This window comes from Anopheles maculipalpis, chromosome 3RL, assembly GCF_943734695.1.
Source record: "Anopheles maculipalpis chromosome 3RL, idAnoMacuDA_375_x, whole genome shotgun sequence".
Lineage (NCBI taxonomy): Eukaryota > Metazoa > Arthropoda > Insecta > Diptera > Culicidae > Anopheles > Anopheles maculipalpis.
The window spans coordinates 60420636-60436413 of record NC_064872.1 but is presented as its reverse complement, the minus strand read 5'-3'; the positions used below and the strand labels follow the sequence as shown (position 1 = coordinate 60436413).

At 43.9% G+C, this 15778-nt stretch overlaps 5 protein-coding genes across 7 annotated transcripts in view; 2 read left to right on the top strand and 3 right to left on the bottom strand.

Moving 5' to 3' along the window:
• Positions 1-9275, top strand: part of LOC126563082 (peptidoglycan-recognition protein SC2-like) — a 260445-nt gene extending 251170 nt beyond the window's left edge. For both annotated transcript variants that reach the window (XM_050219695.1, XM_050219696.1), the window contains exon 2: positions 8629-9275. In XM_050219695.1, the coding sequence (XP_050075652.1) occupies positions 8657-9223 (567 nt within the window). In that variant the 5' untranslated portion in view covers positions 8629-8656 and the 3' untranslated portion in view covers positions 9224-9275. The remainder of the gene's footprint in view (positions 1-8628) is intronic.
• The window catches only part of LOC126562946 (sugar transporter SWEET1-like), a 207476-nt gene extending 192346 nt beyond the window's left edge, over positions 1-15130 (bottom strand). The window contains exons 1-3 of one of the 2 annotated variants that reach the window (XM_050219551.1): positions 14622-15130; positions 14438-14557; positions 14247-14372 (exon numbers count right to left, since the gene is read on the bottom strand). In XM_050219551.1, coding sequence (XP_050075508.1) covers positions 14262-14372; positions 14438-14557; positions 14622-15077 — 687 coding nt within the window. In that variant the 5' untranslated portion in view covers positions 15078-15130 and the 3' untranslated portion in view covers positions 14247-14261. The remainder of the gene's footprint in view (positions 1-14246; positions 14373-14437; positions 14558-14621) is intronic. The other variant, XM_050219552.1, reaches the window with a different exon arrangement.
• Positions 1-15778, bottom strand: part of LOC126563183 (uncharacterized) — a 385303-nt gene that overhangs the window by 174026 nt on the left and 195499 nt on the right. The gene's annotated exons all lie outside the window — the stretch shown is intronic.
• On the bottom strand, positions 5273-5842 carry LOC126563084 (peptidoglycan-recognition protein SC2-like). Its single transcript, XM_050219698.1, has one exon. The coding sequence runs from the start codon at positions 5838-5840 to the stop codon at positions 5274-5276; it is 567 nt and encodes a 188-aa protein (XP_050075655.1). The 5' UTR covers positions 5841-5842; the 3' UTR covers position 5273.
• On the top strand, positions 11591-13265 carry LOC126562179 (chitinase-3-like protein 1). The gene is made up of 3 exons (XM_050218614.1): positions 11591-11663; positions 11725-12898; positions 13049-13265. The coding sequence occupies exons 1-3, from the start codon at positions 11591-11593 to the stop codon at positions 13263-13265; spliced, it is 1464 nt and encodes a 487-aa protein (XP_050074571.1).

Below are 15778 nucleotides of genomic sequence, written 5' to 3'. Positions count from 1 at the left end.
GACCATCGTAGGCAAGTTGGTCGGCTTTCTCGTTTCCGTTGATTCCGGAATGACCCGGAATCCAACAGAAAACGATTGTCGGGGATGCAGGTATGGAGTCTAGGAGCTGGATGAGGCACATGGAAATCAACTCATATGTTGGTAATGGCATCCATGTTCAAATTTGGTGCTAGCTAGTACGTTAAAAAATGTAGCTGTGGTCACAAACATGCCTGAAACAGCTGACCATCTTAAAACGCTTTACACACATCTGCATTTAAAAGAAAGCAGTCAAGCTAGGAAAGTCGAGACAAGTGGATTAAATGTAGCAAAACCAAAACCAGGAAACCCAAAACCGACAACTGTCGATAGGAAAGAAGAAAAAAGCACACAAAACGCTCGCCCAAAAAAGGTTGCCAAAAAAAAGCTGAAGCCTTACGCTTTCCCTTTCGCCCGATAGAAGCGAACCAATGACCGTTTTAAATGACAAACGCTCTGAAAACCAGTTTAAGATTATTGCCGGAATGTTTTATATCTTTCTTCTCGTCGTTTTTCTTTAATGCTTCGCGAACCAAAAATTGCGAAAATTATGACGTACTTTGTAGAGCGAGAGAGCAAGCAAGATTGCGAAAAGACTTCCGATTTTGGGACGAACTTTAGCTTGACCCCATTGCTTAAGTAGCTTTACATGCACCTTTCAAGTACTTTCTCTTGTGTCAAGCGTTTTATGTGGATCAGTTCGTCATTATCTGATCGTTTTAACAGGGGGAACATTCATTTGTCAAGTAAGGCGATTCGTACAAGTCGTCCGTTTCCTTCCGCCTTTTTGCCGAATGCTTACGATACAACCCTAAATCTGTCATCAAATGGCAGGGTGTCATCGAAGCGTATCGCCACCAAATCCATATTCAAAAAAGCGATGCGATGATACAGTGATAAGCGTGGATCGTTTGCGTAAAACATTCGCAGTCGTTTGGTGGGGATAACCAAACCAGATTCAACTCACCAACTGCCGAGCACCGGTCTGGACGGTTAGCCGCACACATCAGTCTGTAGCGAACTCGCGATCGTGCCGGTAACATTAATATCAGCGTGCGCGCGCCCCTTTGCATGCTTGGAAGGTCAACAGCGTACTCTCCTCCGTCCCATCGCTGCCTTGATGACCGTGCCTTGTTGAACTTGAAGCACCCATCGCCGGCGGACTGTAGACAAACTGGTAGACAGACTGTGTTCTACCGGGTGTAATACTCAAGTGCCCCACGTGGACAGCGGTGTGTGTACAGCAGACGAGTGAGATACGAACGTTCGACAGCATGAGTGCCTTACGCAGAGTTCTAAAGTTTCTGCTCGGAGCCGCCATACCGAGCACATGGAGCTGTTCCGTCTGCGACGGTGATTCCCACTCAAATTATTCAACAACCACGCGGGATCGACCGGGCAGAAGATAACATTCCAATCGAAGAAACTACGTGCTACAGAGGAAGAAAAAACTCACCCAGTGTTAGAAGTACTTCCACGGTCCAATCGAGCGACGGTGCGTGCCCTACACCTAACCTAAACCCGCCGCTCACACATCCTTGAGCTGATGATTTGAAGTGATCCTTGGGGTGTAATTATTACATTACCTAGCGTTGTCGTGCGAAATCAACGATCGTGCTTGCGTTATGCTCGCCAGTCATCAGCGAGAACGCGTTTAGAACCTTCATGGACAATTTCATGACGGTGTAGAATCAAGATACGTTTGAACGTGTGTTGCGATGAATTGTATGACACATGATAAAATCAATGTCAACAAGTAGAACTTGAGCTTGTGAAGGATTTTTTTTCATGTTTTGTTTTGAATAATATTTTTGCTAAAGTTCTTACACAAAATATGTGAAACGTGCCGTGAAGTTTTTAGTTGTAAGAAAAAAAAAGATTAATACACTATCGTGTGCCTTACCCAGCTAGAACAGAGGAGTTCACCTTTTTCAATATTTATTTTGAGAAAAGAATTTAGAAAGAAAGTTAGAAAAATCTGTCCACTAAAAACCGGGGCTTTTTAATTTAATTTAATTGTACGTTATGAGTCGTAAAACGAATGATAAACAAAAATGAGAAGTTTTATTAACTGTCCAAGGCAATAAGCGCCATCAAACACACCTTTATTTTTCCCCCTAAAGGAGTGCTCGGCATGAAGCATTCAGTAACCTCACCCTTTCTGAAGAGTGATTGAATACTCAGTATGGCAAGCTGTATTTTGATTATCGATGAAGATTTTGTTTCAGGTAATATAAGCTTAGTATCAGCATTACGCATTAATGATAATATATGCTAATTAAGCACTAATGCCGGTAAAGATTAATAAGGTTGTCTTGGATGGAGATTATTTTGAAGTATGCAGTAACTCTGTGCCGGATATAATTTGAAGGTGTTCCTCCAAGCCCTTTTTGACCTGTCCAGCCTTCTAGTGTTGTCTCTTGCGATTCTTCTTTTAATTTCGTAATGACGGCCAGACCGTATTCTCCTTAAAATCTAATCTTAAAGAGTTTATCGTCTTGGTTTGGACTGGCTGCCCACATTTTTTGACTCGCCGCCTTCGGCTTTTGACTGGCTGTGTATATTGTAAAGCTGCATGTTCATTACCCCTCCCACTATAAATGATTGCTTTGTACTGTTCGTTGTCGTTTATAGTCACTACAGTAGCATCGAACTCACGCATTCCGCCAACAGTAACGCCGCCAGTCACCACTTCAAGTCGTCCAAACCTAATTCAATTGGTTTAGTGATCTAATGTTGTCGCTGGCTACCCTGAGTCTCTGGCGATCCTAATGCCTGCAAAAAGCATGGATCCTTAAAGCACTGGTACCGCCGGGGATCTTCCTGATGTCCGAACGGTTGTTAAGAGCCGTTTTTGCGAGAGCCGAATGGCTGTTAAGAGCTGTTATGAGCAGGTCTTGCTGCATCGAAATCCACATATGAGCAGAGGATGTTTCGACATGAAATCAAGCGAAAGAATGCCAGTGATCTTCAGCCTGCTTTTTTACTGCCTGGGATCCCGCAGTGGGCTGGCAACCATTAATGCAAAATCTTCTTTCTACCAGCGAAACATTAACATCTCAAAATGTACAAGGTCGATAGAAACACTCCTACCGTTTTTGAGATATTCAATACTCGTGGCAGCGACATATATCCGAAATTCTAATAATAGTACATTCGTTTTAATCCACCTGTTTATCTCCAGCGCCAAATAAAAGCATAACATCCAACAGAGAAGGCAAAGCGTATTCGATAGGCTTTTATAATCTTTCCAAGAGTACGAACTAATGCTCTTTAGAATCAAATTTTTTCTTGATGCCTAACGTTGAGATTCTTCCCATGCAACTTCCTTGTCGTTTAGCGATAATAGATGGACTTGTTTAATGTTCCTGTTAGAGACGAGGCGCGGATTCTTTGGCTTTTTTCTATTTTATTAGTGGCTTTAGTTAATCCGCGTAGAAGAACCAAATAAATAGTCCACTTCTAGCACACGCTTGTGTTCGCTTCTAATTGTTGTTCTTCGTTGCTTTTTAATTTGCGACTGATCGCTCGCTCCCTCATTGATCCTACTGCAGGATCGTTCTGCCTTTTTCTGATTCTTCTTCCTTGTTCTTTCCTTTCCTGTTCTCCTGTTCGCCTTCTAACTGATAGGTCGTTGCGATTCTTAGAAAATTTTCCAACAGTTCCCTTTTTACTTTTTTTGAGAGGTTCCAAAGACCAAACCATCGCGTACAACTTGCAGTTTAAGCAGTTTAAACGTTCTACATATATGAAAAATAAAGTATCTGCTTGTTAAAAAACACATTTTTAATGGAAAGAAAATACCAGTTTATTCTTCTGTGTCTTATGTTTGTTTCTGTTCAACGAATTTATAGGTCGACAACAGCCGTTCAACGTATGGCTTAATAGATTTGCTGATACTAAGCAGTTGGATAGTCATTTCTCTCTACGGGGGACGACCTGGATGGGAATCGAGCCCCGGTAATGCCGTGTGCAAACCGGTGCCTATGTCTTTTACCACCGGACTGCCCTAGACCAAATTGCCTACTCAGAAACTCATCTCAACAGTTTGGTTCTGTTGATATGTTTGTTAAAGTGTGTCATGTACTGATAACGTAGTTTATTGTCTGGTCTGACAGATCTGTTTGAGGATGTCTAGTGGACTAGCGGAGTGTTAACGGGGCCGATCTTCATGCTCTGTACGGACCAGATTGCAAAGTCAAAGGAAGCCAGTATTGGCAGGACTCTTGCTTTTTCCTGTGCAGATTTGGATGTCAATTATAATCTCAAATATTAAATGGAATTGGTAGAGAAAACGGTAGAGTTGTAACGTCGCAATTAATCCTACTTTAGAGTTACAACACACTTTGTGAAAATATTTGCAAAAGATATTTAAAGTAAGAACAAAAAAGTGAGTATAATTAAGATTACATTATTTTAAGCGAAATATGTTTTTGAGACGAAAAGAAAAAATATTTTTTGTTCCCTTTTCAAATATCAAAGCAATTTCTATCTTTAAGCTTGGTATGTTCTTTTGTTACTGGAGATCTAATTTTGCTGTATCGAAATTTCTTTAGTTTACGCTAATTTCTTACTTTAGCGACTTGTATAACGGGAGAGCATCCATTCGAGAAGGTAACTAGCATTTTGCTACAAATTCAAACTCAAATTCTATCCCTAAAAGTATTTAATCGATTTTATAGCTTTCCAAAAACGAGCATCTGTTCTGAGTTTACCACTACGCAATCCGCTTTACATCTACCTCCTGAACTAGTATGTTCTTTTGTGTCTTGAAATCATATTTTGATGAAGAATTTTGCTACCGGTACAAACGGGATCGGAATATTTTCCTCATCGCAGGATGAAAATAATTTTGTAGCAAAACAAAATCTACATTGGAATGCAAATTTTCTTTCATTCTTTACTGAAAATGATAAAAGTAAAGACGATGATATTAGGATTTGCTCAAACACTTTGTCGAAAATGATCAACGATATTCAGAAACTTCATTAGAAATTTCCAAACGGTTGTCATTTTCGTTGTAATATGTTCGATTATTATACAGCTGTATTATCAAAAACTACTTGATTTTCAGTATATTAAAAACACTAGAATCACATGAAATCCTTACTTCAACCAGATTTCATATACAAAAATCCTTAAGCTGTAATTAAAGCCCAGTAACTTGACATTCTTTCTTTCCATTCACGTAGCACACCGGACAGGTTAGGTATGCTCTTGCTGAACTCTATATTTTACACCAAAAACATTGACTTTTACACGTTCGGGTTGAAGCGCGGCCAGTTGCGGATCTCGTTGAAGAAGGCATTTCCGGGGCAGGCAGTCGCCACAGCCTGTCGGTGTCCGATCAGCCAGTAGTTGGAGGCAATATGTCCGAGCGAGACACCGCAGCTGATCAGCTGCTGGGCAGCGTTACGGGCGGCCGCATTCGGGATTCCGTTGGTGAACGTGCCCATCACACCCATGCCGACCGAGCGATCGTTGTAGCCGGGGGCGTGAGCACCCTGACGACCCCAACCGCGACCCTCGTAGGCAGCACCGTTCTCACCGACCAGGAAGTTGTAGCCGATGTCAGCCCAACCGTTGCCGTCCATGTGGAAGGACTGGATGTTACGCATCTGCTGGGCACAGGCGGCATCCGTCGTGCAGTGGGCACCGGCCGTATGGTGCATCACGACCCACGGGGCCGGACGGATCGGCAGCTGGGCGGTGCTGGCAGCACGAGCTCCCCACTGAGCGCGGGTCACGATACGCGGGCACTGGGCCGAAACGCCCGCCAGACAAATGCTGGCCAACACCAGTACGGCGGCAAACTTGTTCATCTTGACAACCTGGTAGTTACGAAGGAAATGTAGTCTTGCGTGACCTCGGATGGTAGATTTTATAGACATTATCACTATCCTTATCATTACTCCGAAAAAACCGAAAAGATACTGTTCCAGCTGATTGGGACACCAAAATTAGAGCGTGCCGTGTGAAAATCGGCCGATTCTACGTCATGCTATATTTGGCCACCGATAAACAGTGGGAGCAGATTAACCATATATGCTCAATTGTACCAATCGGACTCCCGCAAGGACTACCGGGGTTGGAGGATTTGTGATTAATTTCAATTACGATAAGATATGGAGGAACAACTCGCGGGTCCATTGGACAAATTGGACTAGCGAAAGGTGACGTAGGACTCATCGTAAAAGCGGTGTTGTTGTTTTTGTTCTTGCCATTCTTGTGTGGGAAGCACGTAAAATCTAGAAAATGCTACCGAGATTAATAAACATTCATTTACGCGCTTGTTGATGGCGATTATCTGGCAAAGATAACAACAACACTGTGTCCATATTAGGATCACTTGTGCATTTAGGTTGGTGAACCAGATGTGCCAATTGAAGAATTTTGTACAGATGACAGTTTCCTTGTGGTATAAATAGAAATTTATGGATTATGGACCAACCAGATAATTCATTCTGATAGATTCATAGCATCAATGCCATAAATGTGAGCAGTACCTGGCAATTGATCGCAAGATTTTCCCATAAAAGTGTCATTGCGCTGGAAAGGTTCTGGAACACGATTATTTGAACTGTCTCAAATATAAATAACACAAAATACAGGGAGGATTCCGGAAGGTTCTTATGGACGATCACCTTCCTCAAGTGATCGCATAAAGCCTGGGTTCCACGTGTAGTATTAAACAAGGTTCCATACTATGAGATTGCTCAACCTATGTTTTTGGAACGCAAAAGATCACCTAATGGTGTAGCCCAGGAGCTTCTGGAGGAAGCAGATGAAGCTTACTGGAGGATGATTTTTAAATTTTTGGCAAGCGAACAGATTCGATTTCGTCATTGGACAGATTCACGCACAGTCATTGCCTTGGTCTTACAGCAAAATGAATCAATGGAATCGCTGCCAAATATGCTCAACAAAAATCCCTGTCCAGCCTTACCAAGTTTTCTAGAATACTCAATATCAACGCCTGATTAATGCAACCTTCGCACGGATTCATTGCAATATTGATTGACGCAATACGAGAGGAAGATGCTCAGTAGAATGTTTAGAGTCCTTGGAGGTCCCCTGTGTCTGGATATCCATGTGGAATCCAGAAGATCCTAGACTCAGGCTGCATTTAATGCTATTTTACTTATTAGAGTTAATGACGTGCCGTCTCTCCTTGCTCTCATCCCTCTATGTGTTTCCACACGATCTCTTCTTCAGATGATGAACTAATGACTTGTTTCCGGCATTTTAATGCTTTCTCTGACCATTTTGACTTCAGCATCTCTCTGTCCTTCCGTTCCCGTCTATCGTCCTCTATAGGTCATTAAACACTTTCTTTACCTTATTTTTTATTCTTATTTCCCCTTCAAGATCCACTTCTGTCTACTTCCTTTTGGTCTTGACTTGTCTTGTCCCTTGAACTACTTGGGGTCCTTTATGTTGCCGTATGATTACTTTTAGATTAATCATATCATTGTGTAGCCTGAATGACAAACCATTTTAAGAATAAATGATGATATCTATATCGCTATGAACTGTTCGACGATCTCACTATTGCGCAGTAAATTAAACTGCGCAGGTTTCACAGAAGAATTCAGGGTGTCGGCACTAATCGTGTCTTTGGAAAGACATGCAAAGATCCAAGCCTTAGCTTCAAACCAGTGTGGTTAGTTGATACATAGAAGCGTTGAGTGATAGACCCAAGTGAGTAGAAAGTAATGAAATTGAAAGCCTTAGAAGACGGATAGAGTAGTGGCAGCTCTTGTCAATGAATTTAGAGCAGTTCCAAGAGCTTTACCCCATGGAGCCTTGAGCCGATTGATCTTTCCTTTCCTGTCTTTCTGCAATGTTAAATCGATCACTCTTGTTCAGCTGTTAGTTTGGTTGTTCCCCTCAGGAAGATCTCTCTCTCCCCATCCGAGAAAACAAACTCAAACTTATTTTACAAACATGTGTAACTATACAAGAACAACAAGATCAGCTTTCTGTTCCCATTCCAGCGTCCCTTCGGGTGCATCTTCCTCTTCACCTTTCCATTATCTTATCGATCCCATGATTGACGTTAACACTGTTAGTAACATGCTTAATGATTCAATTTACCACACACGAACTTGGCACAACAAAACGGGGGGATTTTTACACAGCCCCATTCCTCGTTCGTCCGAGTCTTCGGAATTCTAGAACATGATAAAATTAAACATCTCTTCGGTCTGCTTCGCGGAGAGTGCGGAGTGTCTGGCGCGTATTTGATACATTGCGTATTGGGAAAATCCACCTATTGCTGGTGATTATCACAAAACTGTCAATGTCGTGCGTGTATCGTGGTAATGTACTGCCTTACTAGACGTCCATAAAAGAGAAATATAGTGAAGAATGCCCGAAGAAGAAAACCTTCCAAATGAGGGTTCAATATACGCGTTTACTGTGTCGTATTAGATTACGGGCGCGAGTGATTAGCGCATGGGAAGAGCTTCTGTTCGATTACGATAAGGCAACTACTACCGAACGCGATCAATTCGGGCACCTGATAATGGGAGGCTAGGCTAGCCGTGTAGTATAAAACCCGCTCCAGAACACCCACACTGGACAGTTAACCTTCGGGAAGCACATTAGCCAGTTGGTCAGTAGGACAGCAACAAAGATGAACAAGTTTGCCGCCGTACTGGTGTTGGCCAGCATTTGTCTGGCGGGCGTTTCGGCCCAGTGCCCGCGTATCGTGACCCGCGCTCAGTGGGGAGCTCGTGCTGCCAGCACCGCCCAGCTGCCGATCCGTCCGGCCCCGTGGGTCGTGATGCACCATACGGCCGGTGCCCACTGCACGACGGATGCCGCCTGTGCCCAGCAGATGCGTAACATCCAGTCCTTCCACATGGACGGCAACGGTTGGGCTGACATCGGCTACAACTTCCTGGTCGGTGAGAACGGTGCTGCCTACGAGGGTCGCGGTTGGGGTCGTCAGGGAGCGCACGCCCCCGGCTACAACGATCGCTCGGTCGGCATGGGTGTGATGGGCACGTTCACCAACGGAATCCCGAATGCGGCCGCCCGTAACGCTGCCCAGCAGCTGATCAGCTGCGGTGTCTCGCTCGGACATATTGCCTCCAACTACTGGCTGATCGGACACCGACAGGCTGTGGCGACTGCCTGCCCCGGAAATGCCTTCTTCAACGAGATCCGCAACTGGCCGCGCTTCAACCCGAACGTGTAGAGCGTCGTGTCCTTCGTGTCCTGCCATGTACAATATGTCTGATTTTTAGAAATATAAAGCTTAGTTTTAGGAACACCTCTCTTACAAACGAGCTGTATTTTTCTTATTCGTTTTAACGTGGAATAGCATATTAGCCTATGGGCGTAGCTGGCGGTCGCCTTTCACGTTTCGTCTTGGATAGGTAAATCCCATCAAACTTCCATCCCGGGCACAGCAGTACAAACCTCGTCTATGAAGAGGTGGGTGTCTAAGGGGACTCGGTTCAGTTTACCAATGGCACCCTTGCCTGCTCCACCAAATAGCAAACAAAAAAACATGGAAGAAATGCCTTGAGAAATACATATAAAATCAACTCAAGAAGGGATGGAAACACGACGCCGAATCGTAAGACTTAATTCAATTTAGCAATCAACCAAATTCTAGTATCATAGTCAAGGGTATCCAAAAGACTCGCGGAAAATTTCACTAGCAGCATTCCGAGTTCCACGAAGTTATTGAGGAAAACACTTTTGCTTGGAATGAGTCCTTGGGTAGAGGTGGACGGATCGGGGTGGAGTGTTGTACAAAAAGATACGCGGTCCAAAGACGGATCCAACGGTATGCTGCACGCCTTACTTGGACAAAAAATAAACGAGTTATTCCCTTTTTTTCCGCAGAAAATCCCTCTTTCGCGGAATAACTGGGCGGGGACTTGGAGGAGTTGGGGTGGGATGTTCAATAAAAAGATGCGCGGGCCTAAGACGCATCCAGCGGTATGAAGAACGTTCCGAACGTACCAGGAATGACCGAGATATCGCCGATTTTCCACGGGAATGCTGGGTTTTTCCGCAATAACTGGGTGAGGGGATGGAGGGATCGGGTTGGGGTGTTCTACAAAAAGGTGGACGACGCATCTTTTTGTCGAACACCCCACCCGGACCATCCATCCCCTCACCTAGTTAATGCGAAAAACACAGCATTTTATGCGGAAAAAAGGGAATAACTCGCTTATTTTTGGTCCAAGTAAGGCGTGCAGCATACCGTTGGATGCGTCTTTGGCCCGCGGAACTTTTTGTCGAACATCTCATCCAGATCCCTCCATCCCCTCACATAGTTATTGCGGAAAACAGCATTCCCATGGAACTCTCCACTCTGATTCTTCCACCCTTTCCGGGTCCGGAAAGTTCTTGCCTCCGTGCGATCGGGGCATGTTACGCCCCCTTTTTTCTGCAGTTTTTGTCTTATTTAGATCAACGAACGTTTAGATCAACAACTATCGTTAATGTAGTAAGTGTTGGGAAAGTGAAAGTTAATTATAATTCCAATAGTATGGCTTCACATGGGTAGGGAAAATCGGAAACTCATGGAATTTAGATTCAACGTGATAGAGGGCCACAGAAAGGATAAATCCGCCTCTGGCAATGTGTATTGTGCTCAGGGTGACTTGAAAAACATCGACACCGGTTTCTGCTGCGATACATACATTGATCGACTGTCAGCTTTCCACTGCTTATAATCGCTCTTTTACTCGATACAAGGTTGGCTTTGTCAGATTGCAGGGATCTGTACCATCTGCTTCTGCCTTTAGTTTAATTTACTAGCACTGCTCAATATTACACCGCAAACAATGAGTATGGTCCAGCGGTTCGACTAGGATGAAGATCGTACAAAACGGTAGATGATCACTCAATATAATACATGAGTAATGTGCAAGAGGAATCGTCTTTTAGCAGCGACGATATTTATGAAATTATTTAAAAATTTTAAAGTGTTATCACCCGGGAACGAATGCTATGTTTCATAAGCCAACATTAAAAAAGAAGAATAAAACCTTCTTGATGGTTTTGACGGCATTGATGCATTACCCAGAAACGATCAGAAATATTGAATACTTCTGCAGCTGGCCAAGACCGCGAAAACTGGTCAGTGGATGAGTTAAAAGTAAATTATGGTTGTGTTCTGCAATGCAGATGTTTCACTCTAGTTATCTGTTTATTCAGATTGGAAAGAATGTGTTTTTTATTAAAGCTGGGAGATTGAAATACATTTATCACGGCTTGATAACAGATTTCTTCTTACGATCATTTCCGGTTAAACCATCGCATTCGATTCATCGCAAATGGTAATCTTGTAATCAAACGGTATCACTTGCTGCACGATCCAAGTATCGCGAAGCGCACAAAGATGCTCGATATGGCTTGTATTTGGCGCAGGGGACGTTTGTACAGCTGGCACGCACTTTATAACTGCCATTCCATTTGTGTACTTCAGCTTCACCATCTTCATCATTTTTGGCAAAGTATAAAAGAAACCAAAAATGTGTTTCCATTACCCAAAGCACATTCGTCACCGCCAGGCGATCGTGTTTGTTACTCTAGTTCTAGCAATATGGTTCACTTCATATCGTTGTGGAGCGTGGCACTGGTGGCCGTGTGTTCGCTTATGGTGGCCGTCGAAAGCAGTAAGTATAATCACCGGCTTTTTTTGTTAAAAATCAAACTGACCCTCACCTTCGTCCTCAGAGGAAGTCGTCTGCTACTACGGTACGTGGGCTACCTATCGCCAGGGAAATGGCAAGTTCGCCACCGAAAATATTGATCCCTTCCTGTGCACCCAACTCAACTATGCCTTCTTCGACATCAATCCGGACGGCTCAATTCGCATTCCGGACGAATATCTTGCCCTACCGTCCGGGCTTAATGCGATCGGCAAGTTTTACGAGTTGAAGCAGCGAAACCCGGCCCTAAAAACGGTGGCCGCCATCGGTGGGTGGAATGCTGGCACTGCTAACTTCCGGACGGTGGCTGCCAATCCTCAGCTGCGTGCCACTTTTGCGAGAAACGCAGTATCGTTCCTGCAGCAGTACCGGTTCGACGGTATGGACATTGATTGGGAATATCCGACAGCCGCAGACAAATCGAACTTTGTCCTGTTTCTCCGAGAGCTGGCCAGTTCGTTCGCACCGTACAACTATTTGCTTACAGTTGCTGTGGCAGCTCCAGAGGCAACGGCCAACGAGGCGTACGACATTCCTGCTATCTCGAGCATTGTCAGCTACATCAATCTGATGACGTACGATATGCATGGCAATTACGGCGTCACCAGACACCAAGCCCCTGTCAATCAAGGACCTGCCTCAATCGATGACTCGGATTATAAACGACAGCTCAACGTGGAAGCCGTCGTTAAGTATTGGCTGAGCAGGGGTGCTGCAGCGAGTAAACTTACCCTGGGTATTCCTCTGTATGGCCGCACGTTTAAGCTGTCCAATCCTAGTGTTGATGGCGTTGGTGCGCCTACCAGCGGTGTTGGCACACCCGGACCATACACCCAAGAAGCCGGCTCACTGGGATACAACGAAATATGTGAAAGCTCGTGGCCACGGAAGCTGTTCGATTCGGTACAGATTGCAGCGTACGCTTCCGGTAATGGTCAGTGGGTCAGCTACGATAGTGTGGATGTTGTCAATCAAAAGTGCAACGTGATTGCCAAGTACGGACTCGGTGGAGGCATGGTATGGTCGATTGAGCAGGATGACTTCCGAGGCGTTTGCGGTCCCAAGTTTACGCTGCTGAGCACCTTGAATCGATGCGTGAACAATAATGGTCCACCGTCTGCCTCTACTAGTACCACACAAACATTGTTGGTATCTTCTAGTACCAAGCGAGTGGCTAGTACCACTACTACTACCAAGCAATGGGTAGCTACAACTAGTACCAAGCGAGTAGCTAGTACCACTGCTACTACCATGCAATGGAGGACTACTAGTAGTACCAAGCAACTGGCGTCTATTACTTCAACCATACAAGCGATAGCTACTTCTACAACACAACGACCGGTGGCTACTACTACTACTGCTGCACCGATCACCACGACCATAGCAGCGACTCCCGGCTCTGGTTCTTTCGTTTGCCCCCGGGATGGATACTTTCGGGATCCTTCCAATTGCAACAAATACTATCGATGCTACTCCGGTTACAAGTACGAGTTCAACTGTCCATCGGGATTATACTTTAACGAGGAAAAACTCACCTGCGACTGGCCTTATAATGTTAAATGTTAGTGTGCAATGTTGTACTATGAAGCAATAAAGGGAGTTTAGCTAAGCAAAATATTTAATACAGCTTTATCATTGGAATTGTTTTAATTGTAAAGCTACCAAAACCTAAACCAACAGAACAGAATAGGCTAACTGGCTTCACAATCCCAGTTTTACCTAATGTCCAATAGCAGGTGGTCTTATGTTATTGGTAGCCACTGTATTTATCATAATTTTTATTCTCCTCCATACAACCGATGCTCCCACTGTTCATCTTTTGTAAGTTTGGATCCTTATTCATTTATATTCTTCTTGGCTTAACGACCACTAACATCATGCCGGCCATTGAAGTGGCTTTCTAGACTGCCGATACCACGTAGTTAATTAGTCCTCACTACAGGGGGACAATCCGGATGGGATTTGAACCCCGGTCTTGCCGTTTGAAGACCGGCGCCGCTGGCTCCCCCCGCACCCCACCAGTGTGGTAGAGGGCGGACGTAAACACGGTTAAGATTATAATTAAGTACACGAAACATAATGTTCGATAATGATTCTTTGATAACTCATTCGTCGTTTATAACGATACTTAACTATGCTTGAATACACTGATGAGCTTATCTTACGGAACATGCTAAATTAAAAAATATTTACCATCTCAAGTAAAGAATTCAACTTGGAATTGGTCATTTTCACTTTTAAAGTTGATATAAATGTGAATGTCTTAGTCTTTTATTTAGTTTCAAAACAGCATCAGCATATAACATTGGAAATGTTGCTTACGTTTTAGTCCAAAAAGAGAATAGTAACGGAATCATTTAATTCAACAGTTAATGCTATCGTTTGTGTGTAAACATGCTTATTGTCATAAAATTTCGTTTAAAATTTTTGTCATTTATCGATGAAGATTTACTTTTATAAATCTGTTATTGTCATCAAGTTTTGTCTTGCACACCTCCACCTCGTATCGTTGTGCCTTTGCAATTATTGTCCACTGTATCACTGTACTGTAAGGGCTGTTGTTTAGTTGCGCTTTTTGGCCGGACTTGGCGGTGGTTTGGCCGCACCCGAAGGGAAGATAATAAACAGCGAGAGCTGTACTGCACTCAGTGCAAGAGCTACAAGATTTTGTACCTTTTGCGATACGTGTCAGAACGTTAGAAAGAACAAACAAATAAGGTTGATCCCGGCATACATACCACAAGGAAGTTGCTGCGTAGAATGATACCGTACAGTAGCCAGGAGAAGGAAACGATCGCACCGAGAAAGATAGTCGGAAATGGAAGTCCTTCAGTACTCTTTTTCTTCAGGATATCACTCTGCAAAAACGGATGACCTTATTACGATTTGTTTGTTTTGAATAGTACAGTAACCGATACTTACCAATCCAAGCAGCGACATACCGACTAAAGTCCATAGCAAACCGGTCAAAATAACACCGAACCGGAACTCGACCAGCTTCGGATCTTCATACTGTACGTACGAAAGCACACCAACGGTAAACGCACCGCCCAACCCTATCTGACCCCAAACGGCCGTCTTCTGGGGGCCATCGGTGTACATATAAAACCCGCACACGTATAGCAAGTTCAACGCCAGTCCGATAAAGTTAACCCGAATCATACCGTCGTCCCGCAGCATCTGGCCAAACTGTATGTTCAGCAGACAGAACACGGTGCAGCCGAGAAAGGGCAACACCGAAAAGCCCTTAGTGTTGCCCTGGCGTCGAATTTCATTCAAGGTCAATACTCCACTGAAGAACTGGACCACCGTCACGATGGCCGCCGTCAAACCGACCGTATCCTTGTACGGTTGCAGTGCAACCGCTATCGAATCCATCGTGATCGATTCCCTTTATAGAACGGATCAAGCACGATCGCTTAGCCGGAATGTATTACGTAACGAGCACTGTGTAGCTGGTTTATGAATGATTACAGACAAAATGGGGATTATATTACAACCACTTTCTTTTTCCTCCTTTTCTCTCAAAACCGAACTTCACGCTGGTTGTCTGATAAGCGAGCAAGATTATCTACGGGCTACTGCTGCTACACAGTACTTAGTATGAACTATTTTGGAAGGTAACGAGTGTCTTTCTTCGGTGAAGTATTGGCCTTGAAACATTAGTTGATCGTAACTTTTACAATACGGGAGATTAGAAGGCTTAGAAAGAAGTTGCAGCGGGACAACGGGTATGTTAATCGGCTAGAACCACTTGAAGTGGGTCTGAATTCTTTAAACCAGATTACTCTATTCTCCCTCCTTTCGTTTAGTATGTTGTTTGTGTACATTTTGCTAGCCAAACTGACGTTTCCCCAGCGAATGTAACGGAATGTCAAAACGAAAAGGCCCATCTGAGGAGCTCGAGCCTTAAAAAGGCTTTTTTTTCATTTAAAAACGTCGTTGAATGTTGACAGAATAAGGATATTTCGGTAGAATACTGGTGAATTTTACCGAACAAACATATAACAAAACAAAACATGTTTTCATACAATTTAACGGTCTTAACAAGTCAAAGTTTTCTTTCTAGCAAACATGTT